General features: G+C 60.2%; 1 protein-coding gene across 2 annotated transcripts; it reads right to left on the reverse strand.

The window, feature by feature from the left end:
- Positions 1-620: 620 nt before the first annotated feature.
- On the reverse strand, positions 621-19653 carry AFAP1L1 (actin filament associated protein 1 like 1). 2 transcript variants are annotated; one of them, XM_058848990.1, is made up of 19 exons: positions 19556-19653; positions 9002-9130; positions 8550-8633; positions 8136-8233; positions 7879-7990; positions 7426-7524; positions 6831-7042; positions 6359-6538; positions 5662-5748; positions 5354-5447; positions 5086-5238; positions 4491-4702; positions 4120-4265; positions 3737-3815; positions 3512-3626; positions 3221-3385; positions 2426-2604; positions 2052-2180; positions 621-1797 (listed from the first exon to the last, which is right to left on the reverse strand). In XM_058848990.1, exons 1-19 carry the CDS (start codon positions 19569-19571, stop codon positions 1774-1776), a joined length of 2313 nt encoding a protein of 770 aa, XP_058704973.1. In that variant the 5' UTR covers positions 19572-19653; the 3' UTR covers positions 621-1773. The 2 variants fall into 2 exon arrangements, with proteins under 2 accessions (XP_058704973.1, XP_058704972.1); XM_058848989.1 differs by having other exon boundaries at positions 3512-3629.
- Between the last annotated feature and the right edge of the window lie 434 nt (positions 19654-20087).

The raw sequence follows: 20087 nt of genomic DNA on the forward strand, positions 1-20087 counted from the left end.
CACACGGCTCTGTCCCCCTCAGCTCGGAGCTGGGCACACAGCTCTGTCCCCCTCAGCTCGGAGCTGGTCCCCACAGGACTCAGACCACACACAGCTCCTGCCGCTGGCCAGGCAGGTTGAGGGGTGGTAACAGGACAGGTTTCACCTGTAGTTCAGGAAAGGACTGGAAGAGACTCCGAGTGTTCCTTTCCCGTGGTGAATAAACATTAACCAAAGCCCAAAGCCTTTGTCAAAGCCACTGACAACTGCAGGCTACCCACAGGGAGCCAGTGTGAAGGAAGAGGGGCAATGCCTCAAACTGCCAGAGGACAGGGTTAAATGGGATATTGGGAAGGATTTCTTCCCTGTGAGGATGCTGAGGTCTGGTACAGGCTGCCCAGAGAAGCTGTAGCTGTCCCATCCCTGGAAGTGTCCAAGGCCAGAGTGGATGGAGCCAAGAAGAACCTGGGATAATGGAAAGTGTCCCTGCCCCTTGGAACAAGATAAGCTTCCAACCCAAACCAGTCTGGGATTCTCTGATGTGCTTTCATGGGCTGCTTGTCCCAGCAGCTGCCGCCACAGGAGTGCTGAGCCCACCCCAGCCCCTTTCCCTGGGAGCTGGAGTAGCTTTCCCACCCTGTTCCCTCAGAGAGAGGACCTGGCAGGCCAGTGCCGGCATTTTTATTAAAAGCTGCTTACCTAGTACTAACACAGGGCTGTGGAAGTGCGAGCTCCAGAGGTTAATTGTGGCAGTCCATAGCATGAGAGGGTGATGGTGACTCCCTTGTTCCCAGCACAAAAGCTGGGGCCTTTTCCTTTCTTTTCCTGTCCCTTGTTTCTGCCTGTGCTGAATTACCTTACTCTGTTTTGCTTTTCTGCTCCAATAACCCTGCTGGTTTGTTTTTATTTTTTAAAATTTTTAGACCTCCCTTCACTCCATTTTGATCACATGCCTTACCAACCTGTGTCTGAGTGCAGCAGCCAGAGTGTGAATGTACTCTTGAATGAGCCTCGTCCCTGCTCCCCTCAAAACCAGCATGGGACCAGGGCAGAAAGCTGGCCTGAATCATCCCCAGCCCTCTGCAGCACTTCTAAGCTGTCTAGCAAAGGTAAAAGGCATCCACTGTTAATTTGCTTTCCAATGCTGACACTTGAGCTTCCTCCATTCCAAGGGAAGGCAGCATGCCGTCACCCTTACTGCTTGGAGAATGAGAAGGAAATACTGGACAAAGGCACTTGGTTGAGGCACAGCAAGCTCGAGCCATGAGGAACCCTGAGATGAAACCCTGCAGAGCTGGGAGCAGTGAGCAGGGTGAACAATCAGCATCTCCAAAGTGGCTGGTCCTGAGCAGCTCCTGAATCCCAATACTGAGGGGGCCAAAAACCCCAATGAGTCCACGGTTGCTTTGGCAAATGTTAGCCTGGACACGTGCTGATCCCGAAAACCAGAGCACCTGCTGGGCAGTGCCAACTGCCAGCCCCAGGCTCTTCCCTCCTTCCTTCTGCACCCAGAGTTTGTGTTGGACTCCTGGCTCCGGGGCAGGCTCCCCCAGAGCTGGGTTTCCCAGTAGTTTGTGACCCTGATCCACAAGGAATTCCCTTTCCCCACCCGCCTCCCAAATCCCCTCCCTCCCCCTTTCCCTGCTTTATCGTGGTGGTGCTGCTGCAGTGGTGGGGGCTGAGAGAACATCTCTTCCCACCACGCCTTCCCAGCACCCTCCCAGTGTTTTGGAGAAAGGGGGCTGGCAGCTCCTCTGTGATCCCCAGTGTGTGTTCAGGGCTTGGCAGGCTGAGTTAAGTCTGCTTCTTTTCCCATTCCTGCAGAGAAAAGATAAAAAATAAAAGGGATAAGGAGACATCGTTGGAAAAAGCAACACTTCAAGACATCCCACCCTGCTGGGGGGCTTTGCATTTTCATTTTCAAAGCATTTTCAGTGCTGCCCTGGGCATTGTAGGGGTGATGCTTTCCCTCTCCCACCCAGCCCTGCATGTCCATGATTTCATGGTTAAACAAGGGGCACAGACTGAGATTTCCCGTGGGGCTAGGGAGGAGAGGGAGAGCTCAGCAGGACCTTGGCTTTCTGCAGCACGCTCCCTGTGTTGGCAGGGATGATGGAGGGGCTTCTCTTCCTCAGCTCTGCTGCACAGTTCACAGGGACCAAGTGCTCAGGGGGGGTCCCGTTTGGCTTGTTTGTAGTTTCCTGTGGAAAAGGGGGAGCAAGAAAAGCTGAAGAAACCCAGGAAACACTGACAACCAGATAAAAAAAACCAACATGAACTGTAATGAGATAAAAGTTGAGGTTACCAAATTCAACTCACACACCTCTGTCCACAATGGGGCAAAGCCAGAGGGATGTCCCCTCTCCCCTGTGCTGCTCCCCACAATACCCCAACCACCGTTTCCTGCAGAAGCTGGAGCTGTGAGTGAGGAAAAAGGGACACATACCCCATTCTCAGCCTTGCTGGTCACAGCCAGCCCCAGGGCCGGCCCTCCTGCCAGCGACTGCTTCAGCTGCTCCTTCACTTCGGTCAGCTTGAGCTCCAGATCGACCCGAGACTCCTCCTTGTGCCGGCACCGCTCCTCCAGCAGCGCCACACGCTGCTCCAGCTCCTGCAGCCTCGGCCCTGAGTGCACAATTCCCCAGCTCAGCGCTGGCAGAATCCACCCATCCTCCTGCACAGCGACACTAGATGGGGCTGCCAGCCCGGCAGAGCGCTGCAGCCAGCCCAGCTCCGGGCCACACTGTCCTTGTGGCCAGTCTGGTGTCCCTGTGCCAGCCACACTGTCCCTATGGCCAGCCCTGTGTCCCTGTGCCAGCCCAGCTCCCGGCCACACTGTCCCTGTGCCAGCCACACTGTCCCTGTGGCCAGTCTGGTGTCCCTGTGTCAGCCACACTGTCCCTATGGCCAGTCTGGTGTTCCTGTGCCAGCCCAGCTCCCGGCCACACTGTCCCTGTGGCCAGCCCAGTGTCCCTGTGCCAGCCACACTGTCCCTGTGGCCAGCCCGGTGTCCCTGTGCCAGCCACACTGCCCCTGTGTCTGCCACACTGTCCCTGTGGCCAGCCCGGTGTCCCTGTCCCAGCCACACTGTCCCTGTGGCCAGCCCGGTGTCCCTGTGCCAGTCTGGTGTCCCTGTGCCAGTCTGGTGTCCCTGTGGCCAGCCCGGTGTCCCTGTCCCAGCCTGGTGTCCCTGTCCCAGCCCATCTCTGAATCCGAGGGTCTCACAGCAGCCCCAGCCTACCCGTGCTGCCCTTCATGGCTTCCCGCAGTTCCCGCTTCTCCTTCCGCAGCAACATCAGCTCGCTGCGGATCGCTGCCTTCTCCTTCTCCAGCTTCTCTTTCTCTGTCAGGAACCGCCTGGCGTCCTCCTCGGCCCGGTTCTTGCCGTACCTGTACTGGTTGGCACCTGCAGGGATGGAGGAGCCCATGAAGGGCTGCACCGATGGCACCCATGGCTTCACATCCCTCTGGGAGCAGCCTCCTTCCTGCACTGGCCAGGAGCCCTGGGGAGTTTTGTGGCCCGTGGACTCACTGGACGCGTGTCTCTTCACTTTGACTTGCGGGTCCACCCTTCGCGACTTCTCGCTGCAGGACGAGGCGTGGCGCTTCACCTGAGCACCCCCCGGCCGCCCCGGCTCCTCCTCCGCCTGCTGGGAGGAGAGGGAGTGAGCTGAGGCACCTGCAGGGCCATCCCCGCCCGGCCACGGCTCCCTGGGCCACTCTGCTGGGAGATGATGAGCCGTGAGGTCGTGCTCACCTGAACCTTCTCGTAGGGGACATCATCGTACACCACCCGAGAGGAGTCCACTCGGTGATCCTGGGAGGAGCTGGCCCACCTGCAGAAGGAGAGGCGGGGTCTTCCTTTCCAGAACATCCTTGCCAGCCCCTCAGGGAACCCTTCCAGCTCAGGGGCATTCCCGCAGTTCATGACCCTACCTTGCCATACCCTTCATCAGCCCCATGAAACCCTTTCAGCTTCCCATCCTGCCCAAGGGAACAACCCCTGGGGCACTGACTGTCCCTGAGATCACAACCACAAACCACAGCCCAGCCAGTGCCCGTTCCAGGGAATCCACAGGGCACAGATCCCCAGTCCCAGCCCAGCACTCAGCCCCTGGCACAGCAGGAGCACAGCCTTACAGGTACGAGTGTCTCACGGCCGTCACGATGTTGGCAATGGTCTCCACATCCACATAATCATAGTGCAAGGCCTCTGGGGCTGTCTGGGAGCCTGTTTCCACCAAGAGGAGACCCAGCCAGCGGCCCAGATCTTCAGAGCAGCTTGCCTGGAGGACAGAGGAAGAGTTGGGGTGCATGCCCAGCTCCCAGCCCCTCATCCTTGCTGCCTTCGACGCAAAGCCCTGCTGCTCACACTCCCCCTCCGTGCACAAAGTTCCAAAAGGTGCCCTGACCTTTCCAGTGGAGTGCAAAACAAGGCACTGCTTGCGTGGGACGCTCATCACCCCAAGGATTGCTCCCCCATCCCCACGAGTCTGTCCCACCCCGCTCACCTCCAGCGCCGCCACCTCCTGCCCGTGGCGGAGGATGCGGAAGGCGAAGGGGTGCTTGGGGCCCAGCCCCGGGACCACCTCGCAGCCCCGCAGGACGATGGCGTTCACGTGTGTGCGCAGGTCCGTGCGGTCCTTGTGGAAGTAGAGGGTGTTGCCCTTGAGGCGACACCAGCGCTCCTTCCAGCACTGGTTCACCAGCACGCTGAGGTGGCCTGGGGGTGGCATGGGGAGGGAAGGGCATCAGTGCCTGCCTGGCTGGGCCTCAGGACAGAGGTTACACCAAGGCTTCCTGCTCACCCAGCCCTTCTGTGCCTCAGTTTCCCCCCAGACAAGCGGCTGGGCTCAGGGGAGTTGCCAGCTTGGTACCACACGGTCTCCCCAAGGCTATTTTTGGGGATATGGGTGACCCCTTGTCCACTCACCACTGGAATTTGCAGAGCCAGGCCTGGGCATTTCCCAGCCTGTGGCAGTGTCACAGCCCCCCAGTGAGCTCATCCCCACACCTCAGCTCTCCAGCCATGCTGGGGGAAGGATGTCACTCCCCACCAATCCCACTCCACTCCCAGCCCCATCTTTGCCCCCAGCCCGCACTAACCGCAGCAGGGGATGTCCTCCTCGGTGGAGGAGGTCTGGGTGTCCTCAGGGGATGGCTTTTTCTTGGAGAAGCTGATGATCCTGGTGATTTTCTTCCCTGCTGCCCGGCTCATCGAGCCTTTCAGGTCAGCCAGGCCACTCTTTTTGCCTTTCCCTGGAAGGACAGGGTAGCTGTGTGTCCTGGCACTCCACCTGGCTGCAGAAGCTGCTGCCCAGCTGTGGGCACACAGCTGGCCCTGGCTGGGTGGGCAGTGGGGACAGGGACTGACCGTGCTCGCTGTGCTCTCTGCGGGTGGCCGGGGACCCGGTGTCACCCATGGCCACACTGTCTGAGTCTGAGGTGTGCTTCTCCTGGGACAGGCGCTGTGGGAGAGCAGGATCCCATCAGCATCATCCCCCTGCACAGGGCTGGGATATCCAGCTCCTGTTCCCCTTCCCAGCCCTGCAGAGCTGCTGTGAGAATGGGAAGGGCTCCTCGTGCAGCCCCAGGAATTTGGGGTCCTCCAGCCCTGTGTTCCCCAGGTTTGCCCACAGCAGCCCCACACATCCCCTGGACAGGGCCCTTAGAAACCATCACCTTGTCCAGCTCCATCTTGCACGGCATCGCTGGGGAGGTGGGGGCTTCCATCCCACCCGCTGCTGGACCGCTGGCTTCCTTTATCACCTGCAGAGACAGCCCCAGCTGCCACTTCCAAATGACCCTGGGCTGCCCTCCCTGGCTCAGCTCCTTCACTACCAGAGCCAGGCTGAACCAGGGGGACAAGCCCTGGTCCCCACAGCTCAGGGCAGCAAACCCAGCTTGGTACTGCTCACACCTTAGCCCCTTCAAAACTTCAACCAATTTTGTGGATTTTAGAAATCTCAGAAGGAAGAGACTTAGGTGCCAAGCCAGCATCATCCTGCCAGCACAGGACACCTCGTGACCCCCCATTTTAAGGCGTGGTGTGTAAAACAACCCTGTTCTCCCACACTGGGGGTGACAGCTGCATTGGTGGTGTGCTCAAAGGCTCCTTCCCCGCAGCCCCCGCTTCCCAGCCCTGAACAAAGGCAGGAAAGGGCCCTGGGGAAGAGGAAGGGGAGAGCAAACATCCCCCAGCCGGGGCTATCAGCACCGGAGCCACCCAGGCCCTGGGAAGCGGCCGATAAGAGACAGGAGCAGAGCCCCCTTCCCCTTCCAGCAAGGCAAGGCCGTTCCCAGGGCAGCCCCCTCCCCAGCTGGAGCAGGGAGGATGCCAAGGGGAGTCTGGGGATGCCCCTGGGAGGAGCAGTGGTACCTTGAGCCACTCCTCAGCCTGCTCCTTGCTCTGCACTGCCAGCACCAGCGCCTCGGCCCCTGGCAGCGAGAACCGCAGCTCGTGCTTCTTGCGCCGCCCGTCCTTGGGCACGTAAATGACATTGCAGGTGCTCAGGGGCACCTCCACGTGTGGCTGCCGGTCCTTGGAGCTTTTGTAGCACTGAGGGAAGCAGAGAGAACTGCTCAGGGCTCAGCCAAACCTGCCTGGTCGGCTGAGGACAGGTCCCAGATGGAGGTGGCTCAGGCCATGCAACAACCTGAGGGTGCCCTCTCACTCCATGGTGTCCCAAAAATAGGGGAGCCCTCTGTTCCCTTGCAAGGTAAGCGAGGGCAGCTGCTGCTTGGGTGGCAGCCTTGGGGCAGGGACCTTCTTTGGCTTTTTTCCATCAGCTTGGGCTCAGCCACCCTCCCAACCCCCCAGGGGGTTTCTGTGCCCCCCAGGCCAGGCTCACCAGCAGTTTGCCATCCCGGATGATGGTGAGCTGCTTGGCCCACTGCCCAAAGCGCTTCTTGCGCAAGAGGAACGCGCAGATCCGGCAATCCTTCACCAGGTTCATGGAGGCCTCCTCTGATGGCCACTGGTGTGTCAGCTGCTGGCCCTTGCCCTCCTCCTCCTCCTCGTCATAGGACTCGTAAGAGCTGCTCATGGCATCCGAGTCGTTGTCTGGAAGGAAGCAGGGGAGTCACCCTACAAGGTGCTGCACACCCTGCCAGGGTTCCCCATGCCCAGCAGGCTCCAGACAGAGCTGGGCTGGCTGCTGGGATAGGTGGATTCCGTGTCCTCCTCTGGAAACAGCAGTGCTTGGCACCAGCCATCTCCATTTCCCTTGGAATCCCAGCAGGATGCTCGTGGGCCGAGCGCCAGCCCCAGGTGCATCGATCCAGAGCCCTGGGCTGCTTTATTTCTTTGAAATATTTATTTCTCACGCTTTGAAATCCTGCTTCTCCAGCCTCAACCCCAGCAGCCCCAGCCCATTGCTCACCCCCACCTCGGGCTGGACTTTGCCAAAGCTCTCCCCTCCCTGTCGAGGGCACCCAGATACCTACAGGAATTTTTCTGCTCCCCATTTATCCTGGTGACAGGGTAGTTGCTGTCTGCATCCTCGTAATAGCCGTCCTCGATGGAGTTGGGGGGGCTGGAGCTGTCTGCAGGGGAAGCAGAGGGAGCTGGGGCTGGCACACTCACTTTTCCCTCACGGATACTCAGTGAGGTACAGCCAAGCACACCCTCCCAGGGCATCCCAGAATTGGTTCTCCCATGGTTCTGATCTCTCCCCCTCATTCCCAGTCTGGCTGGAGCAAACAACTCCTTGCAACACCCAGTGGGATGGAAGTGAGTGTGACAGGAGTGATGCCAGTGGGAGCAGCGATAATTCCTTCCCCAGGATGAGCAGTCCTGCCCACTGGGAGCTGCCTGGTTTCTCAGGCAGGTGAGGGATGCAGGGGGCAGCTCATGGGGTCCCCCCACCCTCCTGCTGGCCTGGATGGAGCAGGACTCACTGCGGGAGGTGATGTACTCGGGGGCCTTGCCAGGGCCCAGGGGCAGCGCTTCCTCGTAGTAATCCTCAGGAGGGGGAGTGGTGGGCAGTGGAGGAGCAGGATCCACAGGAACCTAGAGCAGAAACACCTCCAGCACGAGCCAGGCAGCAGCAGGGGCAGGAGCCCCAGCAGGGCACAGGAAGGGTCCCACCCCAGCCACTGCCACCTCCCCGGGCAGGTGCAGAGCAGAGCTGGCTCGGGGACAGGCAGGCACGTACAGATTTGCAGGTCTGGCTCCTCGCCAGCTCCAAGCCAGCGCCGTCACTGGTGTCCCCCTCGTCCTCCTGCATGTCCTGCAGGTCCCGCAGGTCACAGTCTGCACGGGGAAACACAGGGTGAAGGGAGCAGGAAAGCAGAGCTGGACTCCCCAGCTGTGCCCTCTGGGGATCTCCCTCCATGGCCCTTCCCTGGGAGGGTACTGGGAGATGGGAATCACTGGGAAATGCAGCTGGAGCGTGGATTCCCTCGTGGCCGGTCCCCAAACAGCTACAAGGGAGCAGAACAAGCAGCCAGAGTGATGATGCCCACTCTGGACACGAGGATGTAGCTGTCACCCTTCTTCCAAAGGACCCCGGGACCAGCACACACCCAGCAGGACCCCCAGGACACCCTTCCAGCTGAGCCACACGTACCAAACTCCTCAAAGAGGGACTCCACAAAGCTGGTGCCATTGCCCAGGGACGCTGTGTTGACGTACATGTAGTCCACATCCTTCCCTGGAATTGAGGGGGATGCTCTGAGCCTGGGCAGGCACTGGCACCCCCAGGGACACAGAGCAGGCACAGGGCACGGAGGAACCCCCAGGGATGCTGCAGCTCCCCCAGGAGAGCAGCAGTGGGGAAGGTTGGGAAGCCCCAGGTGCCTTCCCGTGGAAACCCCTGCGCTCAGCACAAACCCAGGGCAGGAAACGCTCCGGGAAGCGGCGTTTCCGCAGGGAGCAGCCTCCTGGATCCAGGAAGGAGCTGGGAAGGGAAAGCAGGGAGCCCTGAGGGGGCTGAGCAGGTGCTGGGCTCATCCCTGCACTGCTGGGGACACCCATTGCCTTTGGGAACAGCCACAGCCACCACAGGAGAGGGACACAGACCTGCAGGCGGCTGCAGCTTCTGCAGGATGCTGGAGACAGCCAGCTTCTTCTCCTGAGTGGTGGCACTCAGGTACTCGTGGTCCAGCAGCTTGAGCAGAACGCTGAGCTCTGGCAGGAGCTGGTCCAGCACTGAGGGGAGCAGGGAAAAATCCCGTCAGCCAGGGGGATTTTGGGATGCTGGGGTTAAGACAAGGCAAAAAGGGCTGGAACTGCAGCAAAGCTGGAGCTCTGGACAGGGCAGAGAGTGGGAGCTGCAGTTCCTGCCAGTGCAGGACCCCTCCTGCACAGCCAGGGTGGCACAAAGCTGCCTTTGGCTCTCCTGGGGCCAAGGGTCATCTTGGCAGAGGCAGCTCGGATGTGCTGATGGATGAGGATGGCTTGAAGGAGGGGACAGCTCCCCAGAGCATGGGGACACCCTGGCTGGGCTGCAGCTGTCCCCACACTGCTCCTTGGCAGCACCAAGGGGCTGGCACAGGGTATTTCCCAGAGGAAGGGAAGGATTCCGAGCCACTGATGGGATCCTCCTTCCTCATGTAAGGAAAAGCAGCACAATAAAACCAACTGGTGTTTGAAAGGGTGGAGGGGAGCCCAGCAGGAGGGGGATGAGGTGGAGCAGCGCCAGCCAGGATGAGCCCCTGGGCACAGAGACAACGTGCCAGCATGGATCACCACCATCCCAGGACACAGGGCAGGATGTGGCTCACGAGGCTCTTCCTGCCTCCCTGCATTCTACCCCCACAGCCCTTCTGCTTCCTCCTCCCTCCCCAGAGCCACGCTGAACAGCAGCTTTGGCCCTTCAGGCCACGGCACAGGGCAGTGCCCATCTCCCCTGGGCAGACCAAGACAGGACAGGCAGCCCCAGGCAGCAGCAGAAGCCTCAGCAGCGCTCCAGGAGGGACAGACAAACATCCCTCAGACCCTGGGGAAGGAGAAGGAAGCACAGGGAATGGGATTCCTGTTCCTTGAGCTGGAATGACATCCACAGCCAACACGCAGGCACAGGGCGGTGCTCAGCTCGCTGGCTCTCCCCAGCACACACCTCCTGGGCTCTGCCAGCAGCTGTGTGGGGTAAGCACCCGGCTCCCAGGGGCAGGGAGGGAGGGAAGAGAGGAAAATCCTCCCTGGGGTGTTACAGAGTGCTGCACAGGCAGCACAGGATCAGGCTCCTGCTGGGGATCTCCAGGCAGGTGACACAAACTCCCTGCAGGGCTTGGCAGGGCAGGGCAGGGCACTGACTACGAGGAAGCAGCTGGGACAAAAAGTGACATTTCCCCTGTCCAGCCAGCACCTGCAAACATCTGGGGAGTCACCCCACCTCCTGCTGCCCCAGCTCAGCCATGAGCTCCCACAAAGGGGTCAGGGACTGTGCAGGCTCAATGGCTTTGCACAACACCCCAAACCCCAGGCTGTGGAGTCAGCAGCATCCCAAACCCTCCCAGAACACCCCAAACCCCAGGCTGTGGAGTCAGCAGCATCCAAAACACTCCCAGAACACCCCAAATCCCAGGCTGTGGGGTCAGCAGCATCCCAAACCCTCCCAGAACACCCCAAACCCCAGGCTGTGGGGTCAGCAGCAGCCCCAGCACTCCCAGAACACCCCAAACCCCAGGCTGTGGGGTCAGCAGCATCCAAAACACTCCCAGAACACCCCAAACCCCAGGCTCTGGGGTCAGCAGCATCCCCAGCACTCCCAGAACACCCCAAACCCCAGGCTGTGGGGTCAGCAGCATCCCCAGCACTCCCAGAACACCCCAAACCCCAGGCTGTGGGGTCAGCAGCATCCCCAGCACTCCCAGAACACCCCAAAGCCCAGGCTGTGGGGTCAGCAGCATCCCCATCCCCTGCCACCCGCAGGACACGTCCCATCACAGGCACCAGCTCGGTGTCAGGGCTCGGGGCCAGCCCAGGGCAGCCTGGTTGGTGTCAGCAGTGCCAAAGCAGGCAGGGAGGGGGGCGAGGGGACCCTGCCCTGCTGGGCACCAGAGCTGGGGGTGCCTGTGAGCAGCCAGGGCTGCTGCAGGGGCTGAGCTCAGCTGCAGTGCCCCGAGCTGGGCACACTCAGCATGGACACAGAGCTCTGAAGGCGCCTTTGTTTCCCCCCAGCTGAGCTGTCCCCTCCGTCTCCCTTGTTCAACATCCTCCAAAATCCAAGGGGGGAGGGAGGGGGCAGTCAAAGAGGCCTGTGATCCCAGGAGGTGCCTGAGCAGAGCCCGGGGGAGCGCAGGGAGGCAAGGAATTCATTTCCTACGCTCGTTAGGCTTCCAGCCTGAAGGACCTTAATGAGGGGGCACAGGAAGCGAGGGGAGATTGCTCCAGGGGGGCAGCAGGGGATGGTTGGACACCCAAAGTCACCTGGCAAGCAAGGAGCAGCACAGACACTCCTGCCAGAGCTGCTGGCAGCCAGCACAGACCCACAGAGCTGGCCCGGGGGACAGGGACACATCTCCTGTGCTGTCAGTGCCCCTGGGGGCTCTGAGCCCAGGGCTCCTGGGGAGGAGGGTGTGGGATGTCACAGTGACCACCGGTGATGTGGCCAAAAATGGACCCTGTGTCCCCTGCTCTGGGACACCTCCAGCCCTGGTGCTGGCAAGTGGCTCCCACCTGCTGCTTTCTGCTGGGGCTTCTCCTGCATCCAAAATCTGTGGGATCACCCCGCTGCCCTGAGCTCAGGCTTTGAGCACAGGCACCCCAGGACAGAGAGTGACAGCAGAAACTCCCTCCTCGCCACATCTGCAGCCTGTCCCAGGCAGGATGGGAGATGTCCCAGAGGTCCCTGAGCCTGGGAAGGCCAGGACCCGTGGCAGCAGATGGCTTTGGCATTAACTAACAGGCCTGGGTGGGCTGGGGGGACCCAGGGGACAGCACCAGGACACCGGGGCAGTGCTTCCCCTGCTGCCAAAGCCTGCCCTGGCAGCAGCACCAAGCACGGTGCTGCAAGGAGCTGCATCCCCTCCAGCCCCCCTTGCCACCCTACACCAGGCCAGCTCTATTTTTAGAGCCCACAAGTGCTCCTCTCCTCAGGGACCCTTTTCCCAGCACACAGATAAGGTCTGAACACAGCCTGCAGCTGCAGAGCCTCCCTGGCTCTGCTCCAGCACAGCAGCAAAAATCAGGTCCTGCTCCAGTAACCTGCAGAGAGGAGGAAGAGGAGGAGGAGGAAGAGTCTCTGGCCAAGCCAAAGCAGGAGTTTCCTGATGTAGAGACCCAGCTTGTGCAAGAGGAGAGATAAGACAACCCCACGGAATTCTGGCTCCGAGAAAAGCCCAGTCTGCAGCTTGAGAGAGCCCCGGGGAGGGGAGATGCTGAATCACAGCTCTGAAATGCAGTGGGAGGTGCACAGGGACCCCCATCCTGTGGCCACAGCTCTCCTGCCTCCGGCCACGCTTCCTCCTGCGCCAGGTGATGGCTGGGGCCGAGGGGGGCCGGGGGAAATCGGATGCTGGGAGTTAACAGCCATTGTTTGTAGCTAAAATAAAACCCAGGCACAAAGAAATCCTTCCTGTTGGCACGGGCAGGGCCCTTGGCCGCTCTGCCTGCAGGCACAGGGCTCCTTACAGCTGCCACCCGCAGCAAAGGAACGCTGAGAGCTCCGGGGATGCCCGAAATAGGTGGGGACAGCACCCAGAGCCACCCCAGCACCCGGGGGAGCCCTGCAGGGAGGTGTCTGTGGCACAAACAGAGCCAGGGGAGGTCTCTGCAGCACACAAACCACGCTCACCTGCACACAGGTGGATGTGGAGCCACCTGCAAGAGCCACACGGGGCTGGGACGTGTCCCCACCCCTCGCTGGCTGCTCTGGCACGGGCATCACCACGGGGGTGAGATCCTGGCAGCCCCTCCAGCCCCAACAGCGCTGCTCTTTGAGGAAGCCCACGGCCTCCTGGGCACCTTGCTGAGCTCCCAGGGCAGTTCCTGTTCCCATTCCCATTCCCATTCCCATTCCCATTCCCATTCCCATTCCCATTCCCATTCCCAGGGAGGTTTCTTCCCACCAGGGAGGAGGAAGTGCCTCTGTGGGGGTGGCCTGGTGCTCCCCGAATTGTTCCTTTGTGCAGGGGACGGGAGGACAGGGCTGCCTGCTCTGCTCTGCTGTGGCACTGCCCTGGCGAGCGGCAGGAGAGGGGCAGCACTCGGCCCTGGAGGTGGCAGGGGGCAGGAAGGCTCTGCCCCCATCACTCAGCACCTGCTGGCTGTGGGGCAAACTGGGATGGGCTGCTAGGGGCAGGAACAGCAGTCTGGAAAACACTTCCACCTCCTCCTCCTCCTCTTCTTCCTCCTCCTCCTCCCAGCCTGTCCTGCTCCAGGCCGGAGGGGTTTTAGGGAAAAGCCAGCCATTAATGATGGCACTTGAGCCCTGGCAACGTCCCCTAAGAGTGGAAGATTTGCTGAGGGGCCACTCGGTGCACATGAATCATCTCCTCCCTGCAAACAAGGGCCCCTTGAGTGGGGCGGATGGGGGGAGCCTCTGACTCTGCATCCGACAATTCCAGCAGGAGCTGAGCATTCAGGGCTGGCTCCTGCCTGCCTGGGACCCTGCCACCCTCCCTGGGATAATTCACAGCATCCTGCTCCCAGTTTGGGTGCTGCAGCATCCCTGGCTGCTGAGGAGCACAAGGCAAGCTCAAACCTCAGCACCTCCCCACGGCCCCTGCAAGCAGGCAGAGCAGCCATGCACAGCTCCTGGGGCCCTCATCATCGTGGCCTTGCAGTCATTAATATCCTTAGCTGATAGCCTTGGAAAATCAATCTCGGGAGAAGAACGTGAAACCTGATTTTCCGAGGGGACACGAGGCCCCCCCGTTCTGCCTGCCAGGGCATCATCGCTCTCTCCCCTTGCACAGGGGGCTTGGGGGGCTCCTCTGTCCCGCTCCAGCCCTGGCAGAGGGGCAGCTGAGCCACCAGGATGGTTAAAAAGCACAAAGGGTGCCCTGGCTGAGTGCCCCCAGCAGCTCTGGGGATCCCATTCCCAGCACTCTCCCCTTGGCACCCCAGCCCTGGGCCATCAGAGGGACAGAGGCTCCCTGAAGTGACATTGCTGCTGGGACAGCCCCTGCTGGCCTGCAGGGAATGTCCCTCATCCCAGCAGCTTCATCAGTGCCACAGGTAATTATTAACAGGCTGATTAAATCACCAACAAGCACCTCCTGTGTGACCCAGGCTGCCAATGACCCCCCAGTGTCCCTTCTCCAGGGGCTGTTCCCCCCTTTCTCTGCCTCCTGGAGAAGCTTGTGGCTGTTTGCTTTAGCTCACCCACAGCAAATTTATCCCCCTGACCTGGAGGCTGCAGCCACCCCCACCCCACAGAGGAGCAGGGGGTGTTTTCTGGGTCACCACTCACAACTGAGCACAGCCAGCAAATAAAATCACCCAGGTGAGAGATCTGTGAGTGACCCTGCTGCCTCCCCAGAGAGGCCACGGGCAGCCTCCAAACTCTGCTCCTAACCCCAGGTACGAGGGGTTTCCAGCCTCAGCTCAACACAATCAGCTCTGGAAAATCCCATGGAGCAGGTTTAGTACTCCAGACTGCATTTCAGGAGCTGGTGCCAGGCTCAGCAGGCTCGGGGCAGGATGCTCCAGCATGGGAGCAGGGCTCAGAGGCTGCTGGCTGGAAAACACATTTAAATAATGAATGAAAAGGAGAGGTTTGAGATGCCCTTTAAAGGAATAGTCAGGCAGGGGTGAGACCTGCTGAGTAATGTATAAAAAACAAGCTTCAGGCAGAGGAGAGATGTTAGGATTACTCAGAACCCAGAATAAACTGTGTTTCCTCCAACCAAAATTTTGGTGTCGGCCTTTTCCAAACAAACTCCAGCAACAGGTTGGCCTTGGCTCTTCTCCAGCACTGGGAGAGGCCCTGGGATGGTGCCCCAAGCCTTTGCCCACCACTGTGCCCACCCTCTGTGGTGGGCAGAGCAGTGGGCAGCCTGACTGGGTCACACTCTGCCACCTGGAGCTGGCACCTCGCTGCAGCCCTTGGTCTCCTCCAAACTTCAGCCTCCAGGAGAGTCAGAATTCCAGCTAAGTGCAGGAATTCCAGCCAATTGTGGGAATTCCAGCTAATTGTGGGAATTCCAGCTAATTGCAAGCATTCTAGTGGGAAACCCCAGTTCCCACCAGTCCACACCAACCACCCAGGGCTGAATCCAGCCCCCACATCCCCAAAATCTCCTCTGCTTGGGGTGGGAAGCTCTCTGCACCCCAAGAGACACTTCTCCATGTCCTACGCGTTCCCATTGCCCAAAGCCAAGTTCCAAAACGCCTTGGATGCAATTCCCAACCTGCAGGAGCGAGACATGGGGAGGCCACCAGAGCTGGCACATCTTGGGAGGAGAAGTCACACGGGGAGGTTGTGACAGGATCCTGAGAAGGAGAGGAGGATCCAAACCCTCACCAAGCAGGGGATGGGCAGGGATTTGCAGGAAGGAGCTGGTGGATCAGCTTTCCCAAATCCCACTGCACTTTCCCAAATGCCTTCAACAGCAGGATGTGGATCCTTCTTGGCAGAGCTGGTGGGAGGAGAAACCACAGGTCCAGGGGGGAAAAATATCCCTGTGGATCTGGGGGAGGAAGATGTGCCCAGCCCCCAACCCTGGCATCCCTGCCACGACCCCCACAGTGCCCAGGAGTTCCAGAGCTGTGCCAGACAGGAATCCCAGGGATTGAAACCCTCTCAGTGGCCACCTCAGCCCTGTCCCCCTGTCCCCAGGCACAGCAGGGTCCCTGTGTGTGGGGGCTGGGGCCGTGCTGCCCCGGAGGACCCTCGGCGAGCAGGATAAGCGTTATTTTCTCAGCCCTTCCCTTTCCTTCCCTTGCCAAGCTCCGCCGGGAGCATCAGGTGCAGAGGCAAGGCCACCATCCGACAGCATTTCCTACCCGGTTAACCCCTGCAGGGCAGGGCTGCAGGGGCAGGAAAACCGGGATATCCCAGCGGGAAAGGTGACAAGGTGGGACTGGTCACTGCCGGCGGCTCCAGCAATGCTGGGACTGGTTCACCTGCTTTTAACCTGCTGCTACTTAAGTTCTATTCCTTGTTCTGTCCTTCACAAGCACTGTTTCCCAAAATTCTGGACATCATAGAATGTGCAGCTGCTCCTCCATCACAAACTTGGGTGGGTTTAATGCTCAAACAAACCCCGGGAGAAAGCCAAAGCCATTCTTCAAAGTGCTCCTTACACATCTCCTGCTAATTGCCAGCAATCAGAGCATGCCAGCATCTCCCCGAGCTCCCTCTTATCACTTCCAGGATCAAATGCACATGAAAACCACTTCAAAAAAAAGAAAAAAAAAATTAGTTTGAGCATGGAAACCCCTTGCAGCAAAGCTGGTTTTGTTCCGAACTGTTGGGAAATGTCAGTGTTTTCCCTCGCCTGCCAGAGAGGCGGCTTTGATGCCATGGGAGGCTTTATCAGGAGCAGGAAAGGAAGGGGCTGCAGCAGCAGTGCCGCGGGGGGAGGCTCAGGGAGGTTATTTTATCCTTCCCCTCTGCAGATTGTCGGCCCAGAATATCAAGAATCAGACCTGAGCTCCCCAGATCAGCGCCTCGGGGTGATGACAGGCGGCTGCTGCCTGCCAGGATGCCCTTGTTTGTGCAGGGCTGGCAGTGAAAGGTTTCCAGCCCCATTGTCTTGTTGCTGGCCTGGGACAGTGACATTTAATAGGTATTTTTACTAGATGGAGAGTTGTGTCATTCGTTTTTAAAGCTCCTTATACGCAGAAAGAGATGTGTTCCTCAGGAGAGAGTTTGAGCTGTGCCAGGCTAGATAATAGGGAAGGGTTAAGGGGTTAGGACACAAGTCTGGGATGCCAGAAACCACTTCAAGCCTCCCCTCTGCTCCACTGTTATCTCCTGTCCCCAGCAAGTGATTTGGCTACTGAACAACAGGCAGAGCTTGGGTCTGGCCCAGTGTTCTCCTCTGAAAAGGCTTCCCACTGCTTGGGATGAGACAACTTCTTCAAAACCTTAAACAAAGTTTTCCTGGGCAGGGATAGGAACCTCCTGCAGGCCCGTGGGAGCTCGGGCTCTGCTCCACAGCAAAGGGCACGGCAGGCTCAGCACGTTAGCACAGGAAAAGAGCATTTCCAGGTCAAGAGAGGGAAAGAGGCAGGTTTTCCAGGCACTGCAGGCAGATGGGACAGTCCCCAGGGCTCCTGGCTGGGGGGACACTATCCCAGAGTGGCCTTCCCCTGTCCAGCAGCCCCTCTGTGCCCCTGCAGAGCTGCCAGGAGGCTTCACACGGACCCAGGGTTTTCCTGCAAAGGGAAATCTGCACACAGCAGGATATTGGAAAAATCCAGAGGGGCGAACAACTCCAGCACTCCATCAGCATTCCCAGGGCTGCCTCCCACCTTGTTTTACCCAGCCCAGGGGGGCTCAGCCCCCTCCCCACCACCCCCGGGCTGGAAACAGGCGGTGGCTGAGTTTCCAGCGGAAGGAATGGCTGCAATGCGAGGAGAGCTCGGCACTTGCCCGGCGCTAACAGCTGGCCCGGGCTGTGATCCTCAGCACCCCAGAGCCCTTCCACCGGCAGGATTCCTGCTGCCAGCTCGCAGGAATGATCCCGGCTCCCTCCCACCCGTCCTGCAGCCTCCCCATTCCTGTGGGCGAGCTGGAGCCAAGTTTATCCCTGACACATCTCCACCGGCTTTGCTGGATTTAGAGCCCAGATAAGTTTGGGGCAGGACCTAAATTCTGGTGGCTCAAAAGGTCAGGGAAGAGACACTTAATGAGGGGGGAGAGGCCATGTGTGAGTACAGGCGTGTTTGAGCAAGGGATCGGCTCCCAAATCACTCTTTGGGAGCTGGGCTCTCCATCAGCACAACCTGAAACAACTCTGCCAAGAGCCTACAGCACCATTCCCCCCAGTCAGCACTGGTGGAGAGCTGGGCCACGCACTGGGCACCGAGAATGAGGAAAAACTGGCAGATGATAAAACCAGGATACAGCAGGGCCTGAGCAGAGCTCCAGGTGAAGAAAGGAACTGCCAGAGATCAGCCAGAGACTGGGAATGGGCACAGAGCTCCTGACTAACCCTTCCACTGGGGAAGGGAACATTCCCTCCACGAGTTACAGCCCCCAGAGGGATCCAGCAGCTCTGGATGATGGGCAGGAGGGGCTGGGGGAGGTTTACATTAGAAAAGAACCATCCAGGTGCCAACAGCAATTCATCACAGGCAGGCGCTGCTGTGGCTGCCATGGCAGGCACCAGCGAGGGGGATCAAACAGCTCTTCCCTGGCAGGAAGAGGCCAAACCATGCTCAGACCCAGCTCCCTCAGCTGGGCATCCCCTCCTTCCCTGCCCTGAAGTCCTGGGTTTGATTTTTGGGGTGGGCTGAGGTGCAAAGAGGGAATTTCCCATCAGCTCACACAGCAGGAGAACGCGGGAGCCGGGGCGCTCTGCTCGCCCCTGTCCCAGCAGTGATGTCCTCTGAAGGACAGCTCTGGCATCAAGTGTCACTTGACAAAGCTCCCCCTCCTGCCACAGCTCCCTCCTTCAGAGCTGGCAAAGCCACCGTGGCTGGACACAGCCCCCGGGGACGGCTGTCCCTGTCACCGTCCCTGTCCCCTCCCGGCCACTGGCACCGCTCCCCAAACACTGACACCGTGCCTGTGTTTCCAAACTCCTCTGAGCTGTTTCCACTGCGGAAACGCCACCCCATCCTTTTACATCGGCGAGGGGAACTCTTGACCCCTGGGTCTGTGTGGTGCTGACCCAGGGCTGCAGACACAGCACTCCTGAGGACATCAGCGTGGTCCAGCCCATGCGGCCAGAGAGGCCCCTGGCCACTCTCTTATCGTTTTTGGCCAGTGTTTCTGTAGCAGCTCCAAGGACAGGTCAGGGGCCAGGACCCCCGTGCTCCATCATGTCACCACCTGCTCCTCCCGTGCAGCCCCAGGCTGCAATCAGCAGCAGCAGCAGCAGCAAGAAATCCCCCTGCAAACCTCCCTCTGCTCCCTCCAGGGAGCTGGCAGCCCCAGCAGAAAGCCAGGACCTTCTCTGCAGAGCTGGCCCAGAGCCCTGGCAGGTTTATACAGATCCCAGATCAAAGCCCAGGAGCTCCGGGAGCCCGGTGCCACAGGCGGGAATGGCACACGTGTGGGAAGGCAGCTGCTCCCCAGCAGGGTGGGGATCGGCCCCTCCGCGGCTTCACCGGCGTCTCCCCAGCCAGGGAAACCCTCTGAACCCGATCAGCTCCATCAGGGAGCGTCACCTCCCTTTCCGCCACCACAATTCCCCCTAACAAGTGCTTACACCCCACAGCCTCCCTTGCAGGCTCCCGGTGTTTTACGCATCCGACCAGCAAAGAGAAACTGGTTCCAGTTCGTGCCCCGGCCGGCCCTGCTGGAGAACTGGAGCAAAAACACGCTGGGAGCGGGGTCCCGCATGGATTCACCCGCTGGGCTGGGACGGGATGCGCGACCCGCGATTCCCTGCGCCTGGCACGGGCATCCCGTGTGCCCTCCGCGTTCCGTCACATCCCATCCATCCCATCCCGTCCATCCCATCCATCCCACCCCATCCATCCCGTCCCGTCCGGTCCATCCCGTGTCCTCACCGCTGAGCCTGTCCATGGTCCGGAGCCGCGGCAGCCGCGGCCGCCCCGGGAGCTGCGGGCGGGGAATGTCCCGGGCAGCGGCCGCCCGGCGGGGCCGGCTCTCGCTCGGGGCGGCCAATCCCTTCACCCGCCCCTCCTTCCCTCCCTCGCTCGCTGAGCGGCAGCGCCCAGCACCGGCCCGGCCCGGCACGGCACCAGGGACAGCCCGCGGGGACAGCCCGGCCGCGGCTGCGGTCCCCCGGTACCCTGCAAACCCCATCCTGCATCCCCCGGCACCCTGCAAACCCATCCTGCATCCCCCGGCACCCTGCAAACCCATCCTGCATCCCCCATCCTGCATCCCCCATCCTGCATCCCCCATCCTGCATCCCTGCATCCCCTGGCACCCAGAGACCCCCTTGGGAAGGGTGAGGGTCTTGAGTGCGTCACCTCCACCTGCCTGGGTTGGGCAACTTCGGTTTAGGGAGAAAATCCCGAATTCCCACACCCAGCAGCAAGGACAGCTCCCCCTGACCCCTCTCTCCTTGTTTTT

This window comes from Poecile atricapillus, chromosome 13 (genome assembly GCF_030490865.1).
Source record: "Poecile atricapillus isolate bPoeAtr1 chromosome 13, bPoeAtr1.hap1, whole genome shotgun sequence".
In the NCBI taxonomy this organism is placed as follows: Eukaryota; Metazoa; Chordata; class Aves; order Passeriformes; family Paridae; genus Poecile; species Poecile atricapillus.